This window comes from Dama dama, chromosome X, assembly GCF_033118175.1.
Source record: "Dama dama isolate Ldn47 chromosome X, ASM3311817v1, whole genome shotgun sequence".
In the NCBI taxonomy this organism is placed as follows: domain Eukaryota; kingdom Metazoa; phylum Chordata; class Mammalia; order Artiodactyla; family Cervidae; genus Dama; species Dama dama.
The window spans coordinates 89,079,935-89,089,970 of NC_083714.1; the positions used below are offsets into that span (position 1 = coordinate 89,079,935).

The following is a 10,036-nucleotide window of genomic DNA, read 5'->3' on the forward strand; positions in this document are numbered from 1 at the left end:
TCCGTTCCCCAGCCGGCCCTTCGCTTTCACACGATCCGCTGTGACTGCACCAGCTCGAGCGCCTTTAAAGGGCCACACACGCCAGCCGCCGCTATAAAATGGTCCCAGCGGCATAGCTGCAGAAGGGGCACCGCTGAGCTGCCGAGAGGAGGCTCGCTCCGCCCGGCTGCCCGCCCACAGACAGCCGGCGAGGGATAGTTTCTGGCGAGGGGGATAAAAGGGCTGAAGAAGGCGCAGCACCCGCTCTGGCCCTTGGGTGAGTATCCAGTTCAGATTTTGCCACCAACTCGCCCACGAGCCAGGACATGTGCTAATAATGCCCTGAGCCGGTTATAAAGACGTGGAAATTGGGGGGAGAGAGAAAAAGGGGGGGAAAGGGTCTGTCCTTCCTGGGATTCCTAGCCGAGGCCAGCCTGCTGCCGCGTGCGTGTGCGTCAGGGCTCTCCGGGCAGCAATGGGGGCTTGAGAGCCGGTTCCCTCGCGCCGGGAAGGGAGCGCGGTGGCCGCCACCGCCCCGGAGTCAGGCGCCGAAGCTGCGGGCGGGCAGGCGGGCGGGCACGGGCGCTGGCTGGGGCTGCTTGGCGCGGCACGGTGCGGTGCGGCGGCGGCGCGGCGCGGCGCGGCGGTGCGGGCTTTTCCCAGGCGCCCCGGGGTCGGGTGGCACTGAGCGCGACCGGCTCGCGGCGGCGGTGGCGGCGTGCGTGCTAGGGGCCGGGGGCTCCGCCGCTGCGCCCGCGGCTCACCGGGCTCCGCGCTTCCCTCTCTCCAGGGCAGGCGGCTTCGCGGAGGTAAGCCGGGCCGCCCGGCAGGGCGCTGGGCTGGGCGGCGGGGCCGGGGACTCCAGCTGAGGGGGCGCGGGGAGCGAGCGGGGGCCGGGCTGGCAGTGGGGCTCTGGGGGACTTATTTTCTGTTTGGAAGCTGCTCTGCTGGGAGCGGAGGGGCCGCCACCCGCCCGCCCTCCAGCCAGCCTGCCGGTTCGCTCACCAGCGCGCCCGTCTGCCGGCCAGCGGGGCCGAGAGCCCGCTTCTCCCCGGGAGACAGCAGCACCTTTTCTCCCCGCGCCCGCGCTTTCTCCAGCTTGGCTTCCACCGACTTTGCTAATCGCCCGGACCGCATCTGGACGCTCCGGCTCTAGGGCTGCACAAAGCTCAGGTTTCCTTCAGGGGCTGAAGGCGAGAGGGGCTTTTCGGGCCGAGTTCAGCGGAATTGGGGGATGGAAGTTAGCAAATTCGGGCAACTTGCCTTTTCTGCCCAGTCGACCTATGCTCTCCCCCACACTCACGCCCCCACACGCACACGCCCCCACACGCACACGCCCCCACACGCACACGCCCCCACACGCACACACCCCTCTGCCTATAAATGCCAGTGGCTGGGCTGGGCCGCTCACGGAGTCCCAGCCTCAGCGAGCTCAGGACTTGGAGGAAGACAGATCTGGCTGCGAATCCCTGCTCGCCACTTTCTAGCGCTGTGACCTTGGGCAAGTTACCGAACCTCTCTCACTCTTCTCGTAGCTGAGTGATAGCACTGACCACAGGCGACTTGGCTCGGGGGTAGGCTCAGCCCGCGGCCGCTTCGGGTGCTCAGCCGGCGCTCATGTGTTGGGGAGGCGCGGGAGCGGCGGCAGCCCGCACCGCCGGAGTGCATCCCCGCGCGCGGCAGCACTGCGGGGCCCCAAACTCGCCACCGAGGCCGAGACCCCGCCAGTCCATCCCGTCTCCACTATCCGTTCCTGATACGGCACTCGGGGGAACTGACGCTCGGGGCCCTGGGGGCCCGGGTGCTCGCGCCCCACAGTGCAGGGATGCTCCCGGCCGCCCTCAGCTCCCGCGGCTCCACCTGGGATGTGGCGAGGAGGGCGGCCAAGCTGTCCGCAAACAACGGGCCTTTAGTTTTCAGGTGGTGAAATTGACTAGCCTGGTTAGATCGCATCCAAATCAAGTCGCAGTAGTTTGGATTTTTAAATTTCTCCTGAGTGAGAAAATAGCAATCGAGATGGAGCCATCCGGTTGGTGCCATTTTAACTTTTGGTCCCCCAACAGGTCAAAGACGCGGCCCCCTCTACCTGCCTCTCGCCCTATCTCTTCTTCCTCTCCCTTTCCCATCCCCATCTAGGCGGGAGGGGGCTTCTGGCCCACGGGAAACTCTGTGACGAAGAGCGGGCAGCGGGACCGGGAACTGGTGGCCGGGCCAGCGAGGCACCGGCGGGCGAGGAGGCACTTGTTGCTCTGGGTTGCCCAGCCGCCTCTCGCAGCCGTTTCGCAGTGGTCAGCTCGCGGCTTGGAGAGTGAGCTGGGACGTCTCCTCGCTGCCAAGTTTTGTCTTCGAATGGGCTGGGTGGCTGAGGGGAGACAGAAAGCCGGGGAAGCAAGGGTAAGGATTCCGATCGAAATGCGGTTGCCTCTTCAAACGGATTCAACAATACTTACTGAGCACCTACCGAGCATAGACCCAGGTCTCGAGGGTCAGGGCTGGTGGAGGGGAAGGCGGCGATGGGAGGCGACAGATCTGAATGGAAACAGCGTCCTGCCTAAGGGAGTGCAACAGCCTGAAGGGGGAGACGTGGTAAAATGGTCTTCCCCAGGAACATACTTTTTTTCCTCGTTCTCTCTCTCTGTTTTTCTTCTTTCTCCCCCCACCCCCCTTTCTGTTTCCTTTTGTTTTTGCTGCTGTGTTTTTTCCCCCCTTATGTATGGTTCAGGTAACGGGTAGCATAAAGAAAGAAGAAAAGCTGGATAGAAACAAGAAAAGACGGACAGCCACCCCCGACCTAGACATTTTTCTTAGGACATGAAAATTGCTTGATACTGAAGTTGCAAGGCTCTTGAAGACGACATGAATTAGATTCCTTGTCTTGTGGTCACTGGCTTGAAATATTTTCGGGTTGCCTCACAGAAGAAACAGGTCTCCAATCAAGCAGTGGTGATGGGCCCAGCAACTGATTGTTTTCTCATGTTTCTCCCCCATCTACCTTTTTCTATTTTTCTTGCCTCCGTCCCCTACCAATAAGTGGTGCAAAGATGAGAGAGGTAGTAAGTGGCCACTTTCTAGAAGTGTCTGAGCAGATTCTTAATGACCACCAAGGGGAGGGAAGTGTCACAGAGAACTCTAGCCTTGTTGGAAAGATTAGAGACTCTTTAAGATCCTGAAGATTCTTTGGGCCAAGAGGTACTTATAAATGTAAAATTTTACATCTCTAATTCATCATGAAGGCTAGAATATATGGGGCTTTTAAAAAAAGCTTCTTGGAAAATAACTTAAGAGTTTTTAGAGATTTTTTTAAAAATATTTTCTGGTTTGGGGAGATTCCTTTCCCTCATCCCCTTATCTTATTCCTTTGGCATTTGACCTAGGGGATAATTTCTTCAGAAGCCATTTGAATCATTCTAGGTATGATATCTTGGCCAGTGGTCACATGAGGCATGTGGGCACAGGAGTGCTAGATCCTACTCCCAGAGCCACTGCCACCTGATGGGAAATCCATGGAACCTCTGTGCTTCAGTTTCCCTCTGGGAAGAATTAGATCCACCTGCCGCTACAAATGAGTGTGGCTGGGCTCAGAGCAGGTGTCCTGGGAAAGCCAAGTGCCACCAGGGCTGTCTTGGAGAGGACTTGCAGTGTGGAGGAACTTGAGACATCCCTAGCTGCTCTCTGGCTGCTTCAGAACCCCCAGACTACCGTGATCAGCCCGGTTCTCTCACACAAAACCATGCCTAAGGCAGAACTTTGGACCTCATGATATTTGCTTTGGGGACCTATTCTTTCTCTGGGTGGTAGCCGCCGGCTTTTTAGTCGTCCTCACCCTGACTTCTTCGCACTTTCTCCCAGTTCCGATGGAGATCACAGCTCTCTGGCCTGAGTGCCAGTGGCCAGTTGAGACAGTGTGCTAATACTCAGGGACATTGTTGTCCTTGGAATCAGAAAGAGTGCCCCCTGCACTGGTGGCACTGACATCACTTGCATGGGGAAACAGTCAAGTGTGTCCTCTCTTGGCGATGTGGGTAACTAGCTGTCCGGGCAGCACCTGGCCAAATCAAGCACCTATCCCACCTCAGGCAAAAGTTCCAGCAGAGATCCTCTGCTCAGGTAGTCTCTGGTCTTAGCTCTAACCCATCACCATCCTTGCCTTGTAGCTATGTGGAATGGCCCAGCTTCAGGCTTTGCTAGTACTTTCTTGGTCAATAAAGCCTTTGCCCTTATTACCACTTCTCCTTCACATACAGCACAACAGCTCCAGTTGGCAGCATCACCTCCCACCAATTTATCCAACTTCTGCCAAGACTCTGAAATGCCAACTATGTCGAGGCCTGCACTTGATGTCAAGGGTGGCACCTCACCTGTGAAGGAGGTAACTTTTGCCATTTTACAGATGGAGGCACTGGAGTGGGAAAGTTGATGTGGTCTGGGGCCACGTGGTAGGCCCTCCTGGCTGTGGTGTCTGGTGTCCTTTAGTAGATTGGAGACAGCAGAGCTTTCTCGGGGGAGAATGAAAATGGCTTCTTCCGAAATATGGTCACTTGGAGCCCACTAGGGGTATTGAAAGGTGGCAGAGAGAGAAGCAGAATCACTCCATTGTCTCAATGGATTAAAGCCAGACTGAGAAGAAGGGAAAAATGAGACCCCTTTTGTAGAATGGTGAGCTGAAAGTAGAGTCGAGAGAAGGAGATGAAAGCAGTGAACTCCTTTAGGATGGTGGGTGTCCAGCATGAAGACTTAGACCTGAACACAGTGCTTGGAGCCACAGTGGCAAAAGAATACTTGAGCCCAACTTGAACTAGGAAAGGAGCCTACCTTTCTAGGGGGCCTGCTTGCTACCTCCCCCCCGATGAAACACTTTTGAGGCCTGATGAATGGTGAAGAACAAAATGTAGAGCAGGGGTACTATGCTGTGCCTTTCTCTGTCTTCTAGAATGCCAACCCAGAGATGAACTCTCTGGCCTACTCTAACCTGGGGGTGAAAGATCGCAAAGCGGTGGCCATCCTGCACTACCCTGGGGTAGCCTCGAATGGAACCAAGGCCAGTGGGGCTCCCACTAGTTCCTCAGGATCTCCATCTCCAATAAGTTCTCCTACTGCTACCCCTCCCACTAAACCCCCACCCTTCAACCTGCACCCCGCCCCTCACCTGCTGGCCAGTATGCAGCTGCAGAAACTAAATAGCCAGTACCACGGGATGGCCGCTGCCACTCCAGGCCAACCCGGGGAGGCAGAGCCCCTGCCAAACTGGGGCTTCGGGGCTCAGGCGGGAGGGGCGGGATCACTCTCTCCTTCTGCTGGTGCCCAGAGCCCTGCCATCATCGATTCAGACCCTGTGGATGAAGAGGTGCTGATGTCACTGGTGGTGGAACTGGGACTGGACCGGGCCAATGAGCTTCCGGAGCTGTGGCTGGGGCAGAATGAGTTTGACTTCACGGCAGACTTTCCATCTGGCAGCTGATGCCAATTGTTCCTAAAGATGGAGGAATAAAGCCACCAATTCTGTTGTAAATAAAAATAAAAGTTACTTACAAAGAGATGGGCCTACTGGAGGTGTTCTTCATTGAGGTCTAAATGGGTGTGGCACTGTCCAATGTTCTTTTAACAATTATGAGACCCATGATGAGGTTGTCAGTGGATAGCTGGGAGGGTGGGTGGATGGGAGGAAAGGGAAAGACTGGGAGGCTGGGGGTGTGGTGGGGGATGCTACTCACTGAATTCCTACTTCAAGAGCCCAAGTACCTAGTCTCAGTGCCCCAAGGCCACAGGAACACTGTCCTATTCAAGGTTGATGACAGGGGCTGGTTGGGATCATTCTTGGAAAAAAGACTGATCCAGACCCTTCTACAGCCTCCTCACCTTGTACATCCAAGTCTAAAAGTTTGCCCTAGCCACATGGCACATGCTTCACCAACTCAAGAGCCACCCCACTCACTCTCTAACCCCCATCCAGTTGATGCATTAAGGTCACTCCTTTGCCTTTTTGCCCAAGGCAGTAGGTATGACCCAAGAAGGAGCATATGACCTGGGAGCTCAGATTTCTCTTGAAAATTGCAAAAGCTACAGACCATTAAACTGAGATTCTAGATGACTTGAAGTCCCTCAGACAGTTGCACAACTCCCACTTCCATGCCTGGGACACTCTGAGCAGGTCTAAATGTCCCCTAATTCTCGCCTCCCTGGCCCACACTGTATGGGGACAGCTTGTTTCTGTGGGCTGGCTTCACCATCTTAGAGACACAGATCAGGGCTGGGCTCAATAAGGTCAACCTTTGAGGATATATCTGTTGCCCTTAGGTTAACTGCTGAGGAGGCAGTGGCTTTAGAAGAATTCCAAGTGACAAAACTGGAGCATTGAACCCCCAGCCTTGAGCTGTGGGGGAGGGGAGGGCGGGCTGTGGCGCTGGTGTGCAATCCAGCCCTGTCCTCATATTGACACAATACAAGAATCTAGAGACTCCTCTACCCACATTTCAGCCTCCCAGAGACATTCTTCCATGGACACTGTGAAAACTAATCAGCTTTTTAGGACTAGCATGGGGCCCATCCCTTAGCAAGTGCTTTCGAAGGAGCCCACCAAGAGAAGCAAGGCATTGAATTCAGCGTTCCCTGAGCATCTGCTCTGGGTCAGGCACTCTGCTAAGCACTAGGAGCATAAAGTAAAGTTAGTACCTTTGAAGGGGTCCCCCATCTAGATGGAGAAAGGCATCAACAAATTACATAAAACAGTATTTCCTATAACACAGGGGAGCGTCCTATTCGATTCCAGAACAGGAAACAGCTTCATCTGCCTGGGAAGTCTGGGGAAGGCTTCCTAGTATTGAACTAGTTCATTTGTTTGTTTTTATATCTCACAAGTAATAAATACATGATCCAATCTCTTTGTGAAAAGTAGAAACTCTATAGATAAGGCCAAAATACCCTTTGACCAGCTCTCTCCCTCAATCCTGTTTGCCTCTTGCCCTCCACAGAGGTAGCAACTGCTTATCTGTTTGTGGTGTATCTTCGATGGCCTTGCTCTATGTCTTTACACAGAAACTTTACCCACAGAAACACTTGGGTTTAAAAACAAGGCCAGAGTCAACCAAGGAAAAAATGAGTGAGGGGAAAAGCTGTTATGTAAGTGCATGTTTATGAAACATGCACTTATGTGCAGTTATGTAGCTGCACATGCTACAAAACAAGAGTTCAGCAAGCAGGGTCACAGGGCCAGAGCAGGTGTGTGAGCAGGCAGGGCTCAAAGGACCTTCTAGGCCAAGCTGGGAGTGTAACTTTCCCCTTGGTACCACCATCCCTGTGGTTTGTTGAGTCTCTCTGGAAATTTGTAAGAAAGCAAAGACTTAACCAACTTTGATTTTTAGAATGATCCTGCTGAAGGTGGATGGCTGGATTCATTTAAGGCTGTGAACAGGGAAATATGGGGTCCTAGGAGTCAGGGTAGGGGGCAGGATGAGGGTGTGGGGTGGTAATTGTTTATTGCTGGAGAAGGGGCATGATGGAATGTGTGTGTGTGTGCACTAAGTCGCTTCAGTCATGTCCAACTCTTTGCAACCCTATGGACCATATCCCACCAGGCTCCTCTGTCCATGTGGGTTGGGGAGGGGACATCAAAGAGTACAGTCGGGGGAGGGCAGGGAAGACTGTGCCCCTGCCCTGCCATTTGATGTTTAGGCCTCTCACAACAAGACCAGGCACATTCATCTCTCTCTCCAGGAGATTCCAGAGCCAACACAAGGTCTCACCCTGGGCCATGCCCTGGGGGCTAGAAAATGAGGCTCCCAGATGCACACAGGTAAAGCAATATTGCCTACCCACAAGGAGCTTGTAGCCTGGGAGCAGATGGGGATGTGTAAGCAAGAGTGCCTTCTAGAGTCCAGGAGCTGAGCTGCTCCCTGGGGACAAATAAGGGCGATTCTGTTCCTATTCTCAATGAACTTACAGTCCAGTGGCAGAGGCGGGCATGGCCTCAAAGGGTGAACTGTATTTCCATAAGGCATCAATTCTGGTAGGGGAGTAAGGGGAGGGCATGGCCTCCAGGCACAAGGAACAATTCATTCAGTTCAGTTCAGTTGCTCAGTCGTGTCCGACTCTTTGCAACCCCATGGACTACAGCACGCCAGGCTTCCCTGTCCATCACCAACTCCCAGAGCTTACTCAAACTCATGTCCATTGAGTTGGTGATGCCATCCAACCATCTCATCCTCTGTTGTCCCCTTCTCCTTCCACCTTCAATCTTTCCCAGCATCAGGGTCTTTTCCAATGAGTCAGTTCTTTGCATCAGGTGACCAAAGTATTGGAGCTTCAGCATCAGTCCTTCCAATGAATATTCAGGACTGATTTCCTTTAGGATGGACTGGTTGGATCTCCTTGCTGTCCAAGGGACTCTCAAAAGTCTTCTCCAACACCACAGTTCAAAAGCATCAATTCTTCAGCACTCAGCTTTCTTTATAGTCCAACTTTCACATCCATATATGACTACTGGAAAAACCATAGCTTTGAGCAGATGAACCTTTGTGGGCAAAGTAATGTCTCTGCCTTTTAATATGTTGTCTAGGTTGGCCATAACTTTTCTTCCAAGGAGCAATCGTCTTTTAATTTCATGGCTGTAGTCACCATCTGCAGTGATTTTGGAGACCCCAAAAATAAAGTCTGTCACTGTTTCCATTGTTTCCCCATCTATTTGCCATAAACTGATGGGACCAGATGCCATGATCTTAGTTTTCTGAATGCTGAGTTTTAAGCCAACTTTTTCACTCTCCTCTTTCACTTTCATCAAGAGGCTCTTTAGTTCTTCTTTGCTTTCTGCCATAAGTGTGGTGTCATCTACATATCAGAGGTTATTGCTATTTCTCCCAGCAATCTTGTTTCCAGCTTGTGCTTCATCCAGTCCTGCATTTCTCATGATGGACTCTGCAAATAAGTTAAATAAACAGAGTGACAATATACAGCTTTGACGTACTCCTTTCCCAATTTGGAACCAGTCTGTTGTTCCATGTCCAGTTCTAACTGTTGCTTTTTAACCTGCATACAGATTTCTCAAGGGACAATTAGAGCTCAAATTAAAAGATAAAATCAGAACATGGTGTAAACCAGAACCAAATGTTAGGAAGCCCATGGCCTTTTCAGTAAAGTTCATCAGCTTGACTTCCTTGAAGGGCAGAGGACTGAGAGAAGGTAAGTTGGAATCAGACCTTGTAGTCATTTCTACTATTCCACAGGTGAGGGAAATGTCATTCTACAAACATGGACTGAGCACCTACTGTGTACCAGACACACACAAAACATTGGGGAATAGGCAATGAACTCATTGCCCTTGCTTGAAGTTTAGCAAGGAGATCAACAACAGTCAAATAATTTTGCAGATCATTAAAACCACGAATTATGAGAAGTGACACAAGAAAAGGTATAGGTGCTATGAAAGAGTATAATGAGAGACTTAATTTCTTTTTTAAAATTTTTATTGAAATATAATTGACTTATAATCTGTTAATTTCAGTTGTACAGCAAAGTAATTCAGTAATATATATTTCAGATTCTTTTCCTCTATAAGGTTATTACAAGATACTGAGTAGAATTTCTGTGCCATATTGTAGGTTTTTGTTGGTTATCCATTTTACACATAGTAGTGTGTATATGTTATTCCCAAACTCCTAATTTATGGCATCTGGTCCCATCACCTCATGGGAAATAGATGGGGAGACAGTGGAAACAGTGTCAGACTTTATTTTTTGGGGCTCCAAAATCACTGCAGATGGTGACTGCAGCCATGAAATTAAAAGACGCTTACTCCTTGGAAGGAAAGTTATGACAAACCTAGATAGCATATTAAAAAGCAGAGACATTACTTTGCCAACAAAGGTCCGTCTGGTCAAGGCTATGGTTTTTCCAGTGGTCATGTATGGATGTGAGAGTTGGACTGTGAAGAAAGCTGAATGCCAAAGAATTGATGCTTTTGAACTGTGGTGTTGGAGAAGACTCTTGAGACTCCCTTGGACTGCAAGGAGATCCAACCAGTCCATCCTAAAGGAGATCAGTCCTGGGTGTTCATTGGAAGGACTGA

The 10,036-nt window shown here is 51.7% G+C and overlaps 1 protein-coding gene across 5 annotated transcripts; it reads left to right on the forward strand.

The window, feature by feature from the left end:
• The first annotated feature begins 131 nt into the window (after positions 1–131).
• On the forward strand, positions 132–5,467 carry CITED1 (Cbp/p300 interacting transactivator with Glu/Asp rich carboxy-terminal domain 1). Of its 5 annotated transcripts, XM_061136891.1 has the most exons (4): positions 370–429; positions 770–788; positions 4,224–4,348; positions 4,910–5,467. In XM_061136891.1, the coding sequence occupies exons 3-4, from the start codon at positions 4,289–4,291 to the stop codon at positions 5,435–5,437; spliced, it is 588 nt and encodes a 195-aa protein (XP_060992874.1). In that variant the 5' UTR covers positions 370–429; positions 770–788; positions 4,224–4,288; the 3' UTR covers positions 5,438–5,467. The 5 variants fall into 5 exon arrangements, with proteins under 5 accessions (XP_060992872.1, XP_060992874.1, XP_060992873.1 ...); XM_061136889.1 differs by lacking the exons at positions 370–429; positions 770–788 and adding an exon at positions 132–256; XM_061136890.1 differs by lacking the exon at positions 370–429 and having other exon boundaries at positions 677–788.
• Positions 5,468–10,036: the final 4,569 nt, after the last annotated feature.